The 22,228-nt window shown below is 37.3% G+C and overlaps 5 protein-coding genes across 6 annotated transcripts; 3 read left to right on the top strand and 2 right to left on the bottom strand.

The window, feature by feature from the left end:
- Positions 1–213: 213 nt before the first annotated feature.
- LOC102619416 (uncharacterized) lies at positions 214–4,538 on the top strand. Of its 2 annotated transcripts, none has more exons than XM_006483197.4 (4): positions 214–1,117; positions 1,213–1,391; positions 3,806–3,880; positions 3,964–4,538. In XM_006483197.4, the coding sequence occupies exons 1-4, from the start codon at positions 433–435 to the stop codon at positions 4,375–4,377; spliced, it is 1,353 nt and encodes a 450-aa protein (XP_006483260.1). In that variant the 5' UTR covers positions 214–432; the 3' UTR covers positions 4,378–4,538. The 2 variants fall into 2 exon arrangements, with proteins under 2 accessions (XP_006483260.1, XP_006483261.1); XM_006483198.4 differs by having other exon boundaries at positions 217–1,117; positions 3,979–4,538.
- Positions 4,539–7,725: 3,187 nt separating this feature from the next.
- On the top strand, positions 7,726–8,696 carry LOC102619902 (thioredoxin H7). Its single transcript, XM_006483199.4, has 3 exons — positions 7,726–7,969; positions 8,064–8,186; positions 8,288–8,696. The coding sequence occupies exons 1-3, from the start codon at positions 7,838–7,840 to the stop codon at positions 8,420–8,422; spliced, it is 390 nt and encodes a 129-aa protein (XP_006483262.1). The 5' UTR covers positions 7,726–7,837; the 3' UTR covers positions 8,423–8,696.
- LOC102620180 (uncharacterized) lies at positions 8,545–10,845 on the bottom strand. Its single transcript, XM_006483200.4, has 2 exons — positions 9,899–10,845; positions 8,545–9,450 (listed from the first exon to the last, which is right to left on the bottom strand). Exons 1-2 carry the CDS (start codon positions 10,336–10,338, stop codon positions 9,003–9,005), a joined length of 888 nt encoding a protein of 295 aa, XP_006483263.1. The 5' UTR covers positions 10,339–10,845; the 3' UTR covers positions 8,545–9,002.
- A 1,250-nt stretch (positions 10,846–12,095) lies between these two features.
- On the top strand, positions 12,096–14,385 carry LOC102620736 (pentatricopeptide repeat-containing protein At1g59720, chloroplastic/mitochondrial). The gene has a single exon (XM_006483202.3). It carries the CDS (start codon positions 12,267–12,269, stop codon positions 14,109–14,111), a length of 1,845 nt encoding a protein of 614 aa, XP_006483265.1. The 5' UTR covers positions 12,096–12,266; the 3' UTR covers positions 14,112–14,385.
- A 627-nt stretch (positions 14,386–15,012) lies between these two features.
- LOC102620471 (uncharacterized) lies at positions 15,013–21,189 on the bottom strand. The gene is made up of 4 exons (XM_006483201.4): positions 20,234–21,189; positions 17,275–17,904; positions 16,838–17,129; positions 15,013–15,428 (listed from the first exon to the last, which is right to left on the bottom strand). Exons 1-4 carry the CDS (start codon positions 20,864–20,866, stop codon positions 15,388–15,390), a joined length of 1,596 nt encoding a protein of 531 aa, XP_006483264.1. The 5' UTR covers positions 20,867–21,189; the 3' UTR covers positions 15,013–15,387.
- Between the last annotated feature and the right edge of the window lie 1,039 nt (positions 21,190–22,228).

Genomic DNA, 22,228 nt, shown 5'->3' with positions numbered 1-22,228 from the left:
CAGCAGGTCAAAACCAACTCCGGAGTCCACCCTTAGTTTATCCCCATTAAAAAATCCTTGTAAAATAATCAAATTATGAATTATGGAATCCATTCATCAGTTTCACACGGTACACAACAAAAATGAAAACAAAAATAGAAAATCCAAAACGGCCCAAATGAAACAAGTGTCTCTAGCCGACAACATAATAAGCACGAGTTATAAAAGCAGAGCTTAAACCCCCAAAACGCACCACAAATTTTACGCACAGACGGTCCAGACCTTCTCGAGTGCAGTCTTTTTACTATAATAATACGCAATCCAATCTCCCAAACCCAAAGCCCAGCACAGCGCCCGCCGCACCAAATCCAGTCCCAACCCGCAATCCCGTTACCACCGTCGTATCCGGCGGTGCTTCACTTCTCCAATCAAACCCTAAACCGACATACAATAATGGCGTTCAACACAGCTACTGCTGCTCCTGCATCCGACATGTCGGACGGCCCCGTCCTCAGCGTCATCAACAAACGCCTCCGCGCCCTCCGCAAAAAATACAACCGAATCGTCCAGATGGAAGAGTCAGTCTCTCAGGGAAAAACCCTAAACAAGGAACAAGAAGAGGTCTTCCGCTCTAAGCCCATCGTCACAGCGCTTATCGATGAACTCGACAAGCTCCGCAGCCCCCTCTGCTCCGCTCTCTCCGAGGAACTCTCCCTCCACCAACGCCAATCAGCTCCCCCCACCCCAGACAACCAACCTAATCATGTGGCCAACAGCACCAAAGACGATAACGACGACAACGACGACGACGACTCGTCTTCCGTATCGGATCTGTTGAATTTGTTGTATTTCGGGTCCTTGTTTGACGTCAAGTCTCAGAGTGATTTCACCGCCACCATGCTGACCCGGACCCACGAGAGAGGCTGTTGCCTCACCTACGATTACGTTACCGACGACGCTACTGATCTGCTCGGCGAGAAAGATTTGGATTTGATTTCCATGCTCAGTGGATTGTTGATTTCCCGACCCATTGATTCCAGTTGGTCTCATAAGAGCGCCTTGCACCGATGTATTGAGCATGCCAAGCTCTGGCTTGCAAATTCTGACCAACCTATTGATCCTAATGCTAATGTTACTTGTAAAGTTTTTTAAGCCCCCTCTTTTTTTTTTGTTTAATTTCTTTTCGTCAATTTTGTCGGTTTAACTGATTTTTGTTTTTGTGTTTTCTACTAGATGCTGGATTGAGAGAGAGGCTGGACAAGATTATGAGTTCTGATTATTTTACGACCACACCGGAGATGAAAGCTCCTGTGGAAATGGCTGCCGCAGCCAGTTATGGTTCTTTTCAGGTGCCTGTACACGGTTCTGTTCCGGTGCAGGTGGAAGGTGCAGCAGTACAGTATCAGGAAAAGGTATAACTCAGGCCTTATTTTGTTTACATTTAATAACTCAAGCCTCATTTCATTTTCATCTAATATAATAATTAAAGTTTAGATTTGTTTTTTGCCTTGTGAAAGATAATAACTTTGTTTTGTTCAGTGTTGTGGCTATGCAATGTGTAATTTTTTTTGTTCAGTTCTATATGTTCTTGTGATTGGAAGAGGTGTACTCTTTTTCCGGCGGATTCTGTCCTGTCCTTAGTGGATGAAATTTTTATTCCAAAATTATATTTAGGCCTACAACAGTCATCATTCAAGGCAACGGAGTAAATATGACAAAGTTAATTTTTAAAAGAAATTACTGGTGTTTTAAGCAATTACATTTTCCCATATATTGACGTCTGTTACACATTTGCTACTGCTGGCAATGATCTTAGCTGGATTTTGCTTTGTCACGTTTAACGATGGCATAGAAATGGCTCTGGAAGACTACCCTTTTTGTAAAGACTTAGACATTTTGTCATGATAGATGGCTGCCTAGTAGAGTCATATGAAGTGGTTTGATACTATTTCAAATCTTTCGTTTTGTAATCGGATTTAAGAATTTCAGTAGTTCCTTCAATAGATTGGAGATCTCAGTTTTATGAAACTATAGATGAAGGATCAAAGTTTGGTGTGTGTACTTCTGCTAGGTCTGATTGATCATGCTATATCTATTAACTTCATTGTGACTTTGAATTTTCTTCAAGTGTGTGTGTGGGTTGTTTATTTATTTATTTCTTTGGGTGGGGCGGGGTTTGGGTTGTGGGGGTGGGTACTTGTGTATATGTGCCATTGTAAAATGAACAATTTTGATAATTGATGTCACTTGAAACTATATATTACTTGTAGTTGTGGTAAAAAAGCCTTCTAAAATTTGTCTAACGAGTAATTGGACTAGGAAATTAAATTATGACAACAATTTCAAATTTAGTAACCTGCATATTGTTCTTTCTTGCATCTAGTCCGGCTGTTGTGTACTTTTGGGTCTGGAATTTTCTGCTTTGCTGATGTTGCATGAGGATTCTGTATTGCTGTTGTGCTGCATTGTTAGCACGATGTTCTGGTTCTTTGTAAAATATGGTCAAAGTGTTATCTTCTTGTAAGTGTCTTCACAATTAGATTCAGGTCCCTATGAAAATCTGTAGCTGTGAAAATATTGGAAATCCTGTATCTTTCTCCCAAAATGGTACTTACTGATTTGACTTGAGTAGTTTTTTTTTTTCAAAATTATTGGTCAGCACCCTATTGATATTTTCCTATTCTCAATATATGTGTAGATAGGCTTTTATATATGCGTAGATAGGCTTTTGCCCTTCTGGTAATGGACACTGATAAATTTAGGGCTGTTTGTTCCTTAAACTGAACTTAGTACAGCTAATTAGTTTGTTGATGTATATATATGCTCTCTCTATCTCTCTCTCTTTTAATTTCGCAAGTTAATGTGTACTAACTCGGTCTTAGCGTTCCTGTGGTATAGCAATGTGACAGTACATTCTGGGGGCCTTGTAAATAGAATCCTAAAGAGATTTTATGCCGGTACTTGATGAATACTTACATCACGTCTTATACTAAAAAGTCAGATCAATATGTAATAAAGTGGAGTTGAAGGATGGTGTTAGGCTTTTGGAGTAAATGGCAATTTACTTAACAGATTTTGCAGTAAGAACATTTAGGGATTTAGAGAGAGTGGGCTTGAGAACCTTCAACTATTTAAGAGGGCTTCTTATTCTTGTTTTAGAAACTCCCATCTTTGTTTTGTTGGGGACCATGTAATGAATTGATGTGAAAAGGTAGGCCCATCCTTCTGTTTTCTATGGGAATTGGGACAATAAAGTTGATTATGGGACAATAAATAATTTTCTTTTTCTTGTTCTGTTAGCTTGTTCTTCATTTTGTTACTTCAAGAACCTATTGGTAGAAGTTTCAAAAAGAGAAGAAGGCGGGGGAGGAAGGGGGAGAACACTATTGGTGGGTTGTAATTTGGTTTGCTTGATCCGGTCGGACATTAAGATCATCACTCTCTTCCTTTTAGTGCTCTTGGGGCATTTGTCTAGGTGTTGAAGCTAAGCTAGTTTATAAGTTAGTAGTGACGTCATTCATGGTACTGAAAATTTGAAGTTATTCATGGCATCACATCATTTGGATGCTTTTCTAATAAAACTACAGTATGTAGATACTGATTTTAAAATACTACCACCATTCTTTACTTTCAAAGGATTTTATTTCAATGGATAAATTTTGATTAATGGTTGATAAGTTTTGAGATAGAACAGTTGTTTCTGAATATCTGCTGGATTTTTCCTGGTGGAGACCTTTTTACTCGAGAAGATGTGTGTTTGTCTGTGTGCTAAATAATCTCAGCTGTCACTTGTTTTTACTCAATTGATTAATGTTACTTTTTCCAGGACGAAGATACCGTGAATTTTCAAGAACACGAAACTGGGGATAACCAATTTACTCCTGCACATGAACATCAGCAGGTGCTTCCATTTAGCTCTGACATAACACTTATTCCTTCTGAAATTTTCTTCTACTCTTGTTTTGAATTTGTTTGAATTTGGAGGATTGTGCTTCACAGGATGAATTAGAGACAGAAAATCCCACAGAAGGTGTCTCAGTTCAGGCTGAGCAAGTCAACTCACATGCAGAATTGGAGCATAATCATGGAGATGTGGAGTCCAAGGAACAACAGTACGTTCCCCGAAGACCGTATCAAAATCAAAGAGGTGGTCGCGGTGGTGGTGGAGGCCGCAGGGGTTATTCCAATGGTCGTGGAGGTCGTGGCAGCAGCAGGGGAGGTGGAGCCTACCAGAATGGTCGCAGCCAATACTATGATCAACCTGGGAACTACTACCCAAGGAACTACTATAACAATAGAGGAAGAGGAGGTAGGGGCGGTGGGCACCCTTATAATAATAACAATGGTTCGGCAGTGCAAGGTGGTTATGCCCCAGCTGATGTTGGGGTGAAGTCATAACATTTTATAAGGCATTAATGGGGTGCCTGATTAGTAGCTTTTCTGGTGGGTGGTGAAGTGTTTTTCCGCCTTACATGAAACATGGTTTTAATGTGAGTTGATGTTGTTAAAAGCGCCATCCAGTGGACTCCTTTTGCTTTTTTAATATTTTCTTTAGCTCAGTTAATGAAGGATTTATTTTTTAGATTAAAAAAAAAAAATTGGAATGAGTTTAGTAACTTTTAGCATGAAGTTCCTGGAGACACAGACGTGCACCCATAGATAGCCTCCCTTGTTTCGTAGTTCTGTAGCTTGCTAATCATTTTCAGATGGAACTTTCATCTAACACCTCTTGCTGATGATTAAGCATGCGATTGGGGCAGCTGCGATGTTCCCCACCTTTTATTTTAGGGAAATATTCCTTAAAGGGTGCGGAGCAGCTGCGTAGCTGCCCGAAACGCACCGAAGTCAAGTGCTTTTAGAGCGGCATAAGCTATGAGCTGTTTTCATGTTAGCGCAGATTTTTACCTGTTTGGGTATTACCTTTTCTTCCCTTAGTAAGATTCCTGTTGGTTGTGTTAATTGTCAATCATGTCGCAGTCTTAGGTTTGCTTTTAGCTTTGAGAATGAGATGCTTAAATGAGTTTTATAACTTAACTTAAATATTAACTTGGCCACTAGGATGCTGCTTGCTTAGCGTTCAACTCTCTTGTAGAGCAGAATGTCAAAACTACAATTTTGTTGCTGACCTTCAAAAAGGAGAGGGGGGGAAAAAGAAAAATAATAATTTGGCGTCAATAGATTTATTTAATTAGTCATCCCAACTTGAATTTTATGGAGGTTGAAAAGGGAGGGGATACAAAAATGAATTTGATGTTTCCCCATCCTTGTTCTTACCCTGTTGAAAAATAAAATACGAGCCTGGACCATTTTGCTTTCAAGTCACGTTATTAAAAAAAAATGGGTTAATTTCAGCTTATCTCCTCGTGAAGCGATAATCTTCAAATCGCTCTCTTTACTATTAAAAATATCAAGTTACTTTTTAAAATTTATTATCTCTCTAATATTTTTAACAGCTAAAAGAATAAAATAGTATATGCACGTTTTCCTAACAATCAATTAATAAAAAAAGGTCAAACTTAGGTATATTAATTTTTATGTGTCCAAATCTTTTTAGATTTTTTAAAATACACATAAATATTTCAAATATTTATAGTATGCTCCCTAATTCTTTAAAATATTTTTTATTTTGTGCCTATATGACTAATGTTTTTAATGGATTAAATTTTACGTTTTCGTATTTAAAAAAATTATTTTAAAAAATAAATATATAAATTAATTAAAAGCTACAAATGGAAAAAGAACAATATTTTACCTTTTCACATTTATTATTATTATTATCATTATTATTCTTTTTACGTTTTGTAAAGGTACTTAGAGAAAATATAGATATAAAAAAAAAGAAAAATCAAAGAACAAAAGAAAATTATTACTGGAGTTTCACCAAACAAATGAAATGAGTAAGGATGAGAAAAATGAAAGGAAAGAAAAAAAATGCTACTGAAGTCATGTACATAAAAAAAAATAAAGAAAAAGATGAAGAAGGGGTAAGGATGAGAAAAAAAAAACAAATGAAAGGAAAAGAGGAAGGAGTAAGGATAAGAAAAATGATAGGAAAGAAAAAAAAAATTACTAGTCATGTACATGAAAGAAAGGAAAAAAAAGATGAAGGAAAAAATGAAGAGAAATGAAAGAAAATGAAAAAAAAAAGGACAAAGATAACATTATCGTAATTTATATATGATGACGTGTCTTGTAATTTGTTTAACTAACACGTTTAATTTAGGAAAACTATCAATTTATTTAGATTCATTAAGTCATTTCAAACACTTTATTTTTTAATTTATTTTTGAATGGCTAGTCATATATCAACTATTTTTTTTATTTTCTAATGATTAATCATACATCAACTTTTTTTTTCTAGGCTCACAATGTCGTTACAAAAATATTCTATTAAGATAAGGATGTTTTCATACTTTTTTGAGTTAACGGCAGTCAATATTTAAAGATAACAAATTTTAGAAAAAAACTTAATATTTTCAATAATAAAGAGGACGATTTAAAAATTGTCACTTCACGAAGTGGGTAAGCCGAAATTAACCCATAAAAGAACCGTTTGTGTCGGCCATGAAAATTAAAATATAAAAGAACGGTAAGTTTGGCTTTGTTTGGTTGCGGAAAAAGCAGGTGCCTTTTCGGAGAGCATCTCTTTTCTCCAGTAAACTTCTAGAATGAATGTGATATTAGATGACCTTTTTTCCCCCTTACTTTTCAAAATCTCGCCGAAATTCTATTGTTGAAAGAGGGAAAAGAAAAAAAAAAATGAAAATGGTCCAATTATGGCCTTTAAAATTTAACATTAACTATTTCAGCAATAAAATCCTAGAGAAACCACCAATCAATGTTTTGAACCCATTGTTCTTCATTCTTAAATAAATGAATGAATCACCTATAATTTTCACTGTGTATAAGAAAGTATAATATTTAAAGAACGGAGAAATTAGAAACAGAATAGCTAGATCACGTCACTAAGAAGAAGATTATCTTGCCTTTTTTTATTTTTTATTTTTTTTCCTCCTTTAATATGCAAATGCATTTACTGTAGTAACAATCAATATTCTTCTTCCCGTACTTGAAAGGAATTTAATGGCGCAAGTGGTGATGTAATTGTTTAGGAAGTGGAACTTCATATTTGGATTAAGGACCATTTGGAAAGAAAGATGCTCTCAAACTGAGCCACAATTAAAGGTATGGCTCCAGCATCTCACCATTACAAAATGCTCAAACCAGTTATATAATAATCGTCAACTAGATCATTAGAAATGCTTTCACAGATTGTTAGTTCCTTTGAAGTATTATTATTTTTTCCTTGTGCTTCTTAAATGCTCAAGAGTTTTGTTACCCGACGGCATGTTGCTTTACATTCTATTCCTGAATTTATTTTTATCTTATAGTTCTCCTCCCCCAACCCCTTCCATTACACAGCTATGAGAATCACGAATTAGCTCACTTCTTAATCAATATTAATTTCTAAGACCAATAACAATGCTTTGATTTGCAACGGATGTGATGGGACAGCTAAAACAGAATCCTTTTTTGTTTCTTTTTCATCCCATTTAAATCAAGATAAATTCAAGTTCTGTTGGTTAATTAATTCTGCGGCCTGAAATGTGTGTAGGCCATGTCAAAACAAAGGGAATAGAATCATATACCATTTTATTTATTTATTTCCCCCCCAAAAAAAGAACCCCGTCGTTAATATTGGTACCATATTGTGTCGAACCTTATATAAAGAGGCTAGTAGGTTACCACCGAATGGTGAAATAACAAGGCAAAAAACTTTCCTCTCAAGCTCTTCTATTTTAAGCATTTGTTTCTTCAGATATCTTCAACTTCTTGTGTAACTAGCAAACTCTGAAATATGGGAGCAAACGTGTCCAGTTTAGAAAATCCTCACGGATTCATTCATGCGAAGACGCCTCTGGTCATGGAATTGCAATCCAAGCATCAGTGGAGATCTCAATATGAAGCCTCCAAACAGTCCGACAGATTGGTAATGACTAATGAAACAGGTTTTTGTTTAATATACTGTATAAATGGTTTTGAATATTTACGACGGCGGTAATGTTGTGTTTTGGGTGCTGAAGGTGGTGATCTATTACACGGCTGCATGGTGCGGACCTTGCAAATTTATCGACCCGTATGTTAAAGACTTTGCTGCCATGTACACTGATGTCCAATTCATCAAGATTGATGTTGACTGGTTGCCGGTATTCCCCTGATTCATTCCTGATCTTTCTTCTCTTCTCTCCGAAGCCCGATTCATTCTTGTTTTCTTATGCTTATAACTGAAACATATGAATGAAAACAGGAAGCAGCCAAGGCATTTGATCTGATTGACGTGCTCCCAACGTTCGTTCTGGTTAAAAGAGGCAAAGAAATTGATAGGGTGGTGGGAGCCAAGAAGGATGAACTACAGATGAAGACGGAGAAGCGCCGCAACTGACAGGAATATTGAAGCATCACGGTGTCCCGATCAAGATTCTTGTCATCATTAAGATTTAAGACGCACAATCACCAGTGTGTTGCTAAATAAGATTGCGATCTCTATGTCAAGCAATTGTTTGCTTTGTTATGTTTTTCCCCCCCCCCCCCCCCCCTTTTTTTTTTCTTAATCATTTCTTTCTGCTTCTTGTTCTTACGCCTTATCTCGGGTGAGGATACTGTATCAGCGCTTTATTTGCAATTTCAATATGGTCAACAGATCACAGTTTACTATTTGCAAGATGAATACAAACAGTTTTTTTTTTCCACCTTAGAACTTGATCAGAGAACTAATACTACACAATTAGTATACATATTAAGAGTTTGAAAGCCAACAAAAACTTGCGTCATATACAGAGATGCAGAAGATTTACCCGTGTCCAGCCGCAAAACACTACAAAGAATGCATTGATTTGAACCGTTAAAGCTTGTCTTTCCCACTAGCAGCGTATGCACAATCTTCCACTCCAACAGCAGAAAATTTAACATATTTACATCTAATTAACTCTGGTATCAGCATCAATCCAGCTTGAATTTTCAAGCTACATATAGACTCCACCCAGTGCTCTCTTCAAATCAGATTTCTGTTCTGCAGTGAGCCTTGATGGAAACATAATATCAAACTTGATAATAAGATTCCCCTTCTTGCTGGGGTCTTTTGAAATGGGCATTCCTTCGTTTGGGATCACCACTTCACTGCCTGGTTGGATTATATCGGTCACTGGGAGTGTAAGACTCCTGCCATCTAAGGCTGTCAAGTTAAGAGACAGCCCTGTGAGGGCCTCCAGCAGTGAGATTTTGTGATTGACCACCAGATCGTTCCCGTCCCTCTGGAAAACAGCATGAGGTTTCTCTTCCACCACAAAGATAAGATCAGCCGCAGGTAGACCAGGTTCCTGGTTTCCTTTCTCGGGGAAAGTGATCTTGGTTCCTTTCTTCCAGCCAGGTTTAATGTCAATTTTCAGGATCTCCTGGACAGTGATTGGCTTGCTGCAACACAATTAAATCGAAGTCATTGAAACATAAACCTACTTCACATTGATGCTGCCTTTGTACAAGATTATTTGTAAAAACCATTTTAAACAAATTTAAAATCCAGCGATCTACATCCATATTATGATAATAAATGTCCCTGTGGAGCAGCAAAACTGTATGAAGAAACAGGTCATCAAGGGGCAAATGTAAGATTTGCCTATCAAATTCAAAATATTTATAATATTAATAATTAGTTGAGCGCCTACATTACAGATATTAAGATTATTCATCATCAATGATTTCCACACAGGCAGACAATTATACAAAAAACCAAAAAAATAATAATAATCAAAGACATAAAAAATGAAAAAGGAAATAGATTTTGGGCATGAATAATAATAATGATACAAAGAAAGAAAGAAAGAGAGAGAGAGAGAGAGAGAGAGAGAAAACAGGGCAATACCCAAAATGATCAGGAAGAACGCGAGAAATCTTCATCTTTTTTCTAGCACCTTTGTAAAGCTCCTCCAAGGTACACAGCAATTGGGTCTCAATGGGCGTCGGGGTGGGCTTGGGCCCAGCACCCCCAGCTCTATGATTGTTGTTATTATTGTTGCGAGTAGCACAGGGCTTGATGTCGTGGGGATGATGATAGGAGGGCGTGCCGAAGTCGGAGGCCTTCAAACCCTCGGGGCCGTAGAGATCATAGATCTGGCGCTTACGGGGATCACTCAAGACGTCATAGGCCTCGGAGATGAGTTTAAACTTGGCTTCGGCCTGTTGATTGGTGGCGGGATTCTTGTCGGGATGCCACTTCATGGCGAGTCTTTTGTAAGACTTCTTCAAGTCATCTTCAGTAGCGCCGCGGCTCACTTTCAGTATGTTATAATAATCCACTCCCATTCTATTCGACCGTGTCGGTGTCGGTGTGAATCAGAATTCAATCATGAGATGTACAAACGAGAGACAGAGACCGAGTAATAATAAGGAAGGTGTTTGTTATAAGAACTGGACCATCAAAGTATTATTATTGTATTGTAGGAGGAGTGGAGACTGGAGAGGGAGGTTAGTTAATCGTTATTCGTTACGATGAATGAATGAATATGTAGAGCGCAGAGACGGACGGAGGAAGCTAAAGAGTTGAATTTGACGGTTATTATATTATGAAGAGAAGAGTGAGTAACGGCGAGTCGGCCGGTATTTGTTTGTTTGTTCATCGATTTTGATTTTGCACTCGCACTCGCGGGGCACGCCTCCTATGCTTTTGCCGCATCTGGTTACGTACGGCTACGGCGTTTCTCTCTACTTTTTTTTTTTTCTTTTCTTTTAAAAGAAAATTATAATTACAAGAGGTTCTTGCAGCCACAGCTGTCGCTCGTCATAAGGTCGTGAAAGCCAATACGTTTCGTTTTTTTTTTTTTTTTTTTTTTTTCGTTTTTCTTTATTAAGCTATCTTTTATTTACTTGGTTAGTTTCAACTAAACTAAACTGCTTTTCAATTTTTAATTAATTTGTTATCTCATTTAATTTACTTTAATATTACGTTAAGTTCCTTTGATGGTTAAAAAATTAAAAAAGAACAAAAAATCCTCTGCTAATATGATTGACTAGATTTTGAGTTTGAATGTATTTCAGAAGCCGCAGCAGCTAAAGTTACATTAACCCTCGAGTAATCTTTTTAGTTGTTTGATTGACCACAATTGTATTGTTGAACCGTTCGATAACTCACTTACACCATTCCTCCACCAAACAAACAAACAAACAAAACAAATCTCTCAGTGTCGATTAGTTTATTCTAATCGAGTCAACTTTATTTTATTTTACTGTAGGATCATGAATTTAGTGAATTTGATTAGAATTAAAGTTGTAATCTATCTATAACATTTTGGGCATGCGACAAGTGTTGTGATTGTGATCAATAGCGGCAAAAACTTGACATTAATTCTTAAATAATAATTAATCATACAGTCTTTCAGAAGTCAACGGTAATAACAAGCACGTTAGGCTAGCAAAAATGACATTAAAAAACGAACGTGCAGTGCAGTAGTAGGAATTGGGAAATGAGAGGAGTGGTAGTAGTAATACATTAAATTTAATTGTTAGCTGGAATGCACCGCGACGCAGTAGTAGTATCTATGAAGTTGGAAGATTGAAGTTCCATTGTTTTCTGATAACAATATCTTACCTATAATTAATAAGATAGCGTTATTCCTTACTCAGTCCTTACCAATAAGAAAATAATAAGAGGATTATCCCCCTAGTCCCACTTCCACTAATGATTTAATCAATGATAATTACAAATAAAGTGATTATTATTTGCTTTTAAAGTGATTATTACTCAGTCCTTACCAAAGGCCGAGTGGTCAGGGCAGTTGGAGGGCAGCAGTTCGAACCCCCACAAATGCATTGTGGGGATATTTTTTTTCTCAATTAAAATTGAGTGAAGGTAATTTTCTTTCTTATCCAAGAGTGAGAAATAGACATTTATCGAATATTTATGAGGGTTAAAATCTGAGCAGAGTTTCATTAATATTGATGTAAGACATTGATGTAAGTTGGTCATAGTAACAATCTAATTTGTAAATATCAATTATAATTTTAGGTAATATGAGTTGTAGTTGGAGAAATAGTTTCACGTAATAAAAAAAATAAATAAATAATGAATTCTCAATCATTACGGCTCGGTCGGGGTGGGTGTGTGAAATAAATAATAATATAAAAAGCTCAGTAGCAGTCTGGGTGTTTGTAGGGAATGCCCAGCAGCAGCGGCAGTAGGCAGCAGGCAGCAGGCAGCAGGCAGCAGGCAGCAGGCAGCAGGCATAACTAAGAAAATGGCTGTGGCAATTGTACAAGGGGGCCCACCAACTCCTCAAACACACTCGCACTCTATCTTCAACAACAACAGAAATGAGGGTTCATTTAACAATCACAGCAGTCTTCTCTCTTCCTTAACCGAATGTAAAAGCATGTCACAGCTTAAACAAATTCACGCTCAAGCTCTCCGTACCGCGTTGCCTCAGCAACACAAAACGCTGCTTATTTACAGTAGAATCATTCACTTTGCGTCCTTTGCTGACCTTGACTATGCATTTCGTGTTTTTTATCAAATCGAGAACCCCAATTCCTTTACGTGGAACACTCTCATCAGAGCCTGCGCGCGAAGCGTTGATGCCAAGCCACAAGCTATCGTGCTTTTTCAAAGAATGATAGAGCAGGGAAACGTTTTGCCCGATAAACATACCTTCCCTTTTGCTTTAAAAGCTTGTGCTTACTTGTTTGCTTTCTCTCAAGGAAAACAAGCGCATGCCCACATTTTTAAACGTGGGTTGGTCTCGGATGTGTACATAAATAACAGCTTGATTCATTTTTATGCCACCTGTGGGCACTTGGACTTAGCAAACAAAGTGTTCGACAATATGCTTGAGAGAAGCTTGGTTTCGTGGAATGTCATGATTGATGCCTTTGTTCAGTTTGGTGAGTTTGATTCTGCGTTGAAGCTGTTCCGTCGAATGCAGATTTTGTTTGAGCCTGATGGATATACATTTCAGAGTATTACAAGTGCTTGTGCTGGTTTGGCTACTTTGTCTCTTGGTACGTGGGCACATGCTTATATTTTGAGACACTGTGACCACAGTTTAGTTACCGACGTTTTGGTTAACAATTCTTTAATTGATATGTATTGCAAATGTGGGTCGTTAGATATAGCTCGACAGGTCTTTGAGAGCATGCCTAAACGTGATTTAACTTCATGGAATTCGATAATTCTGGGATTTGCCTTGCACGGGCGAGCAGAGGCAGCTTTGAAATATTTTGATCGCTTGGTCGAAGAGGAGAGTTTTTCGCCCAATTCCATCACGTTTGTCGGTGTTTTAAGTGCTTGTAACCATATGGGGATGGTTAGCGAGGGCCGGGATTATTTTGATGTGATGATAAACGAGTACAATATTACACCTGTACTAGAGCACTACGGCTGTCTGGTTGATCTTCTTGCTCGTGCTGGGAACATCGATGAAGCACTTCATCTTGTGTCAAACATGCCAATGAAGCCCGATGCGGTAATATGGAGGAGTCTTCTCGATGCTTGTTGCAAGAAACATGCAAGTGTCGTGCTAAGTGAAGAAGTGGCTAAGCAGATTATCGAATCTGAAGGAGGCATTTGCAGTGGTGTTTATGTGCTTCTGTCAAGAGTCTATGCGTCGGCTCGGAGGTGGAATGATGTTGGGTTGGTTAGGAAATTGATGACGGATAAAGGCGTAACAAAAGAGCCTGGCTGTAGTTCAATAGAGATAGATGGCATTGCTCATGAATTTTTTGCGGGGGATACCTCTCATCCTCAAACTAAACAAATATATGGGGTTCTGGATTTAATTGATGAAAAACTGAAATCTAGAGGGTATACACCAGATTATTCACAGGCAGCCATGGTTGATGAGCTTGACGATGGCAAACAAAGCTCACTCAGGCTGCACAGTGAGAGGCTTGCCATTGCTTTGGGAATCTTAAACTTGAAACCAGGCATGCCAATTCGTGTTTTTAAGAATCTTCGGGTATGCAAGGACTGTCACGAGGTAACAAAATTGATATCCAGAATCTTCAATGTTGAGATTATTGTGAGAGATCGTGCCAGATTTCATCACTTCAAAGATGGTTCATGCTCGTGCATGGATTATTGGTAACTTGGTGATATGACAGTTGGGTAAAAGAATTCATTGTTCATAATCATGCAAGGCAAGGTATCGTAGTGTTAACAGCTTGTCTACCATCACCTCAAAATCCTACCTGTAGATGCTTCCATAAGCAAACTCAAGTAAGCGAAGACAATCTCTATACCTCTATTTGCAAATTGCTCTCACAAATTGGCAGAATGGAAAGGATCTGTTGTAACTAAATAAGATGTCGGCATAAATATTGTCCTATAGAGAAGCTCGAATAATGCTCACTTTACATGCACATCAAGCAACTACTCTTTATCATTATGAGTTGAATGAAACATGGGCTCCAATTTCTGGCCTACAGGCATTAGGTATCCTTGGGATTTTCCTGTGTGCAATGTTTGCTCCTTCCACATGATGAAAAGACCCTGAATTGAATATCAATCCATACATGAACATTAACCGGGCGCCAACCACCATTATTTATAATTTGTTAAGGCTAACAAGTCAATCAAATTGGAATCTTGATCTGCCATACCAGCCTGTAAAGCGTCCAAAGTTCTACATCATTCTCCTTTAATTATTTATGTTGTTTATAAATATTACATTTTCAATCAAATCATTAGCTCCTCTAATTACTCTCACATGATCCCCTGTTCCAACTCATCTTCTCATTTGCAAAATGCATCGTTCCCCACAGCCGCACCGCTATATCACCTAGAGCATTGATTGCTTTTCCTGGTCGTTATGCCTTGTAAATATTCTATTCTGTTTGAGTTCTGTTCTATCTGCATTTCTATTTCCCACAGAATCGACATAACTCAGCAAACTACCATGCCTGTGATCATTGTGATGCAGGTATTCGCTTATTGCATGCCTTCATTCCATTGACGGTTATATGCGTAAGAAGAAGAAAAGCGAGATATGTCCAGCCAACAAATCATTTATTTACAAGACTGCATGCACCCGGCAACATATATTTTCAAACATCAAAAAGGTTTGACAAAAAATATTTTACAACAAAATTGATTAATGAACCAACAAAGACATGAAACAATTCTTCCAAGCAGAATGAAGTTATGGATATCATAAGGGGCAAATAGTACTGTAGTGATCCTCAGCCGCCGCAAGAAGACTTCATTCACATATACTTCCTTCCACTGGACCACTGAAATTCAGGCTATATAATCACCATTTGCTAAGGTAACTCCTTTATATTTCATCAACTCTTGAATGCTTTCAAATACCAATAGCATGATTTGGAATATACAGAATTGTGACAATGACTCGATGTGTCTTACTAATCACTTGCAGTCCGTTCTTTCAAAAATTCTCTGGCCACTGATACAACAAGGAAAAGAAGGTAAAAGGTAAGGCATAAGGACAGAGGGAAGCCACAATAGACAATGATAAATGGAAGAAATATCGAGTATATGGGAGTTTACTCAGTGAGCTAATGCTTCAAGTAAAATTATCAATGATTGCAGCATTATCTTATTGTCACCAGCAAACTTTTACGAAAAAGGGACAACTATCATATGCTTAGCATGCATTTCATAACAATACACCAGATTTAATAAGCTCAAACCAGAGATATAACATCAATTGCATCCCAGACAAAAAGGGTGAAATACCAAATAAAAAATTATTAATCAACTTTTGCAGAAGTGAATAATGGGGGCAACCTTCCTTACAGGAGGGAAAAATACCAACTAAATAGAAAGAATCTTTGACATGCTCATCTAAGTGATATCTTCTGTTAAAAAATGTGTCAGATTTTGGCCCGATGCATAAAACATACATTTCCACCATAGCAACAAGAAACTAGATCCTAAAGCTGTTGGAGAGGATTGAAGGAACAAATATTTAGGCCTATTTTTGTTCTTCTAGTTTTGTTCTACGAGCTTTTCCACAATCTTAAATGCTTTCTGAGAATGTAGACCCAGCACTCTATCATGAGTGAATTGCTGGTGCAAACCAACAACTTATAAACTTGATACACAATACCAGTCCCAGGTACCCACAAATGCACAGCATTCCAACTCCTTCCTAGACCAATTACACATCTAAGAGCCCATAGCCACTTACATTCATGGTTTTTGAAACCCCTACATTATCTACACTTACCTGTAAATCAAATATATTGGCTGGAAAAAAGAAGGCTCATCAAATGAATTTTAAATGCTTTTACACGCTTATTACCGCAATGAATTGATTATATGATAACTTAAGAACTCTTGCCGTCTTACATGTGTTTCTCTCAAGTTACTGAACCTATATTAGGCCATAGGCATCATTTGAATTAAAGGAGGCGAAAGGAAGAATGAAAATGGCGGCTAACTTAGATGAAGTAAAAATGAAAAAAAAGAAAATTAATGTCTAAAAGCTAGAAACATTTTCAATGAACTACCTCATACACCATAATATAAACAAAGTTTCTCATGATGCAGTACTGAAACAAGCAAATATAGGACAATACAACTAGCATTCCAATAAGAAAGAAACTACTGAAACCTCAAAAGTTTTGTTTTGAGCCAAAACAGAACACAAAATGAACAATCAACAAAAGTTGTTACCATGAGCATCAGAGTAAGTATAGCATGCACCAAGATGGACACATGTAGCGTTGAGAAAATTAAACTATTAAAAACATTCCACAGAGTTTAGAATATGCAATTTGTAAATAAACTGGATTAAAAGAAAGTATCAAAAGACAATCAAATTTGAATGAAAACGGGGAAAAAAATTACCTTTTGAAGATTGTGGAACTACAATAACATGCATATCTGAATTGTTTGGAGGAAGCTGCAGTCGAAGAGGATAAAGTTTTCCATTCAATGGACTACGAGTACACACGACAATATCCTGTATACCCAACTCTTCTCTCAATTTTTGAGTCAACTCATCAACTCCATTTCCTTTAAAGGTCATAGCAAAGCCCTGCAATGAATCATCATCAACCTCTCCAGTCTCGTCCGCCATATGGTAATATATGGTCCTCCCTTCAGACTTTGGAGGCGAACCTACATAAGAATCATTCGACTGAAAAACAAAAAATCACAAACAAATTAAACAAAATGAAAAGAAAAATTTAAAAAAAATAGAATTAATTAGACTATAATATATATTTAAAAAAACAAGAAAGAAAAAAATATAAGGTAAAAATAAAGGATGTCAATTCTCAAACCTCTTGTCTTGAAAATTTGCCCGAATTGATTGGAACAGAGGAAGGTGAGGAGGAGTAAGAGTTTAAAGAATCGGAATGGGAAATAGAGGGTGGAGGCGGAGCTTGTTGTTGACCGGTTGGAGATGGAGATGGAGAGTGAACTTGAATCTCAACAACATCGACATCCCACAAAATCCAATCTTGAGTAGCAGTCCTATGAGGGATATCATGAGTGACAGAGTTTCTCCAAGGTGGCAACCCCCCGTTGGCTCTCAAGAAATGACCGTATCTCGTCTTAAGCTTCACTTGATTGGCTTCCCTGACGGGTTCCCACTCAACAGAAGAATCAAGCCTCCCGGGCACTGACTGAATCACTTTCCGACCAGTCATCCCTAGCAGGAACGGCTGGTTCGAAGCCGTTAAGTACTTCCCGTAACAGCTCTTGAGACGGATTATGTTCTGGGATCCGGGAACGGGCTCCACGGTCCATTTAGCGCTCTTGGAAGATCCGTTACGGTCTTGGGTAACGGACTCTTCATCTTCCTCGGCGATGAGAAACTTGTCGTGGTGGCTACGTAGACGCACGGCTTTTGCGTTGTGAAAGAACTCCATCCCGCCTTGGATTCTGTTGGATTTAGGTTTAGGCACTGTCTGAAAAATTATATACCAAAAGATATTAAAAATCCTTTTTAAGACAAAAAGCGTTGAAAACACACTTGAGAGATTTGAGAAGTGGTCTTCTATCCAAAAATATGAAAACAGATATTATTAATTAATTAAGAAGGATTTAAGATGTGTGTTTATAGTTTTCTCTCTCTTTCACATGTGCAAGCAAGCAGCTGTTGAGGAGTTGTTGTAATTAATATGAAGACATTTTATTTATATGCGCCATTGCTAAGACGATTGCTTCTACTTGTAGAGGCGGTCTTGGTCAGAAAGAGCCAGCCAGCCACCAGCCAGCCAGCCATTAGCCCTCTAAAATCTATAGACTTGAAAAACTTGAAAACAGGAGAGGTGGCACGCGGTGAAATGAAAATATGGACACCGGCCAGTCACCACTCACCAGCGCCAGTTACGTGTGGTTACATTGTTGAATTATTTTATTGACTTTCGCGTCGGCGTTAATTAGTTTCGTGTGAGTTGAGTTTCCTCACTTTTGTCACACATGGGTCTAATGCAATGCTCCGGAGATTTCTTTCGTGCAGCTTAAGAGAAGCTGGGGGGGGGGGGGTACTTTCGGACATTCAAGGCCAAACTTATTACAACGTTGAACTGGTCAACGTTTCGACGCCTGAAATAAATTTTACAGGCTACAGGGTAAGGACTTCACAGACTTTATGTTCTTCATATATTTACCGCCTACGTTAGCGCGTATCCATTTTACGATTTTTTTTCCATTTTTTATTTTTTTATTACACTAGAAACATGGGTTGGGTAAAAGTTTGGTTACCTTTTCATTATTACGTAAATTAATTACTGAATTCTGGAGATACTTACTCAAAGTGGCAGCAAAACAAATCTAACTTAATTTGGAGATGAGAAAGGCTAGGATTTTACTTACTTTATTAGATAGATATAACCCTTCAACTGGTTAAGGAGATGCCCAATTTAGAAATTTTGAACCTGAGTTAGCAACAACATACTTCACAAGCAAAAGTTTGTACATCTTATTGTTTCTTTTCGTGTTGGTTATATTTTTCCTGGCCTACATAAAGTTAATAGAGAAATATGTGGAGAGGGTGCTGGTGGTTCGTGACAAAGACAAATACCTTCTACTGCTGACAAAGTGATGACATGATTGGCATGACACGCATAATGGGATATACAGGAGTAAAAACTTGGGCAGGTTCATGTGCTTAATTAAAGTTGTTTGAGTAGTGCGGTTTTGTGCTTTCTAATATTTGTTTAGATTCACTTGTAGTGGAGTGTGAATGAGTGATCCACATAACTCAGAAGTGTCATTTTATAAAAATGACACACAGTATCTACTGGTGAAACATTTTAATTAATCGTGTTAATATATATGATTTATGACATGCCAAATTAAGTTTCATAACAACAAAGGCACGGCCATATATATGCATTGTCAGGTAAAAGTTCATTTAGTCTCTATATTTTGAAGTTAGTGTCCGTTTAGTCTCTATATTTTTAAAAATACCTCAAACCATCCATACCAATAAATTATTGACACTCTTGCCATTATCTTTTATTCATTTTAACTTATTTTTACAATATTACCTTATTATTATAATTTTTTTAGACATTATTAAAAAGAAAAAAAATAAATTACCAGTTTAACACCAAAAAGTAAAAAAATAATAAAAATATATATTAATTTTTGTGGAACACTCTCTTAAGTTAAAATATTAATTTTTCTACAAAAATTGATAATGTAATTTTTTACAATATTAATTTTTTAGACATATGTGAGCTTCCACAAAAATTACTATATACCTTTTTTTTATATTTTATTTTTGAGTTTAATTTGATAATCTAATTTTTTATTAATATAAAAAAATTATTATAAGAGTGTAATATTGTAAAAACAAGTTAAAAAGAATAAAAAATAATAGCATGAGTGTCAATATTTAACAACATGGACATTTTGAGGTATTTTAAAAAATATAAGAACTAAATGAACACTAACCTCGTAATATAAGGACTAAACAAGCTTTTACCCTAAATTATCACACGTATGTCAATGCATCAAACATGCATACATACGTATATATTATTTAGCACTTGTCCTCTTATCGTAAGATATAATTAACCTTAGATTAAAGTGACCAGCTAAACTATTATTATATGTCTGTGTCAATCATATATAGCAATAGCAACAATAATTTAGTCAATTATTGTATCCGACACTGACTATATGATCATCGTCTTCTAGACAAGAAAAGAATGAAGTAATAACGCAGAAGATTAAGCAAATTAATAAATTATCTAACAATTTAAGAAAAAGAAATGAAGAACATACCTTGTTTGGAGATAAAAGTGAGAACCTGGAACGCTTAATCGGAGACACAGCTGACAAGGGAGACCCAGGGGCGGAACCCAGAGCCCCGTCGGACAAGACGTCCAAAACATCATCAGAAACCGAGCTAAAGCTCGAAACGGACGACAAATACTCCAAAAAGGAGCCCGTTTCGGGGAGTTCGACGGACTCAACGTCCCACAAAATCCAATTCTTGGTGGACCCAGTATGAGGCTCGTCATGAGTCAACGAGTTCCTCCACGGTGGCGTGCCGCCGTTTGCACGTAAAAACTTACCGCACCAACTTTTGAGCTTGATTTGAAAGCCGTCTCTGATGGGCTCCCACTGAAATATCCAGTCCATGTTCTTTTCTTCAGGAACAGCTTGGACAACTTTGTTGCCAGTCATGCCCAGCAGAAACGGAATATTAGAAGCCGTCAAGTACTTGCCGTAGCAGCTCCTGAGACGAATAACGTTGCCTTTGTTCTCAACTAACTCGACTATCCATGTTGCTTTTTTGCCGGATGATGCTCCGTTTCTGCTCTGACGCACCCTTTCCTGATCGTCGTCCGCGACTAAGTACTTGTCCAGATGGCTACGTAGCTTGACTGCTTTGCTTTTGGCGAAGACCTCCATGCAATCAAAAGTAGTGCTACTTAAAGTTTGGGCGATCGAGGACGAGGAGGAGAAGGAGAGAGTACAAATCTTATAAATTTAATTTATTTTTTCAATTAATATTTCGTAGTGTAAATTTATGAAAAGGCGAATTTGTTTGATATATTTGTTGTTGGCAATTTCTGATTTCTTAATAGACTAGAATACATTATGATATTATATTATGGAAGCTTCAGAAAGCGACGAAGATGCCAATGAAATTACTTTTAATGAGGTGAAGACCCAAGACTTCACCTGGGGACCGGGTTGACCATGAAAGTTCTGGCCTTCTGGGACCTGGGGCTGGGCTGGGTCGTGATTGACGATTTATTGGATTTCCAGGAAGCAAAGTGTTATGTTCACACGCTGAAAGAGCGTTCGCAAGTCGCAACTGTGTCTTCGAAGCTGAGTGCGTGCGAGGAGAAACCCAATTGGTTGGATAGGCGGATTGGTAGTTGCGCACTTGCGCTTGCTGACATGCACCCGCACCTACACCCGCACCTGCACAGCAGTTTTTGGACACGACGCGTGGGTTATTTGTGTTCTTGTTCTTGTTGGTTGTTTGGTTAACAAGTTTCTTATCGTCTTCCTCTAGAAGCAGAGATTTAAGACTGAGTCCGACTCGTGGATACAAATGAAATTTCGAAGCATGGCAGGATAATCGAAGTCGTCATCAAATTATGTGATTCACGCCGGATAATAAAAGTCATCATATTCACTAATATATATATATTTTTCTCATCGATTTTTATTTTATAGTAACTATAACTTTTTTTCTTATGAGAGATTGATGCAATTTAAAAGTCATAATACCTTAATACCAAAAATGCTTTCAAAAAAATAGCTCCATTTCTATTACTATATATTTTCCTTTTTAAAATTTTTTAATTAAATAATTTCTTTATTAAGCTACAGTAAGCTCCGTAAACGGAAGAACTTTTTGCTCAAATATAAGAATTTCTGAACTGAATCAAGAATCAAAAACTTGATAATTTCGTATTGATTATCAAAGATTCTGAGAATTCTGGCTCGCTTCTAAGAGTGAGCATTTACGCACTGAGCTGGCAACTGCAATTGAGCTAAAACTATTGGGCCCTGAAAATGACAATAAGCTCACAGTTACAATGGCGTCTCTACTAATGCCCAAAATTATTTGAACCTACAAACGCTCAAGAATAATCATGAACTAATTACTGCTTAACATGAACAGGAAGGACACTGGTTTTTATTTTATTTATTTAAATATACCCCCAATCCTTTTTGACACTAACAATATACCCAACAAAATCCTGCTAAATGAATATTTCTCAAGGAGGTGAAAACAAAAAAAAAAAGAGTACTTAG

This window comes from Citrus sinensis, chromosome 4 (genome assembly GCF_022201045.2).
Source record: "Citrus sinensis cultivar Valencia sweet orange chromosome 4, DVS_A1.0, whole genome shotgun sequence".
NCBI classification, from domain to species: Eukaryota; Viridiplantae; Streptophyta; class Magnoliopsida; order Sapindales; family Rutaceae; genus Citrus; species Citrus sinensis.
The sequence above is the reverse complement of the archived record's forward strand: the minus strand, read 5'-3'. Positions and strand labels throughout refer to the sequence as shown.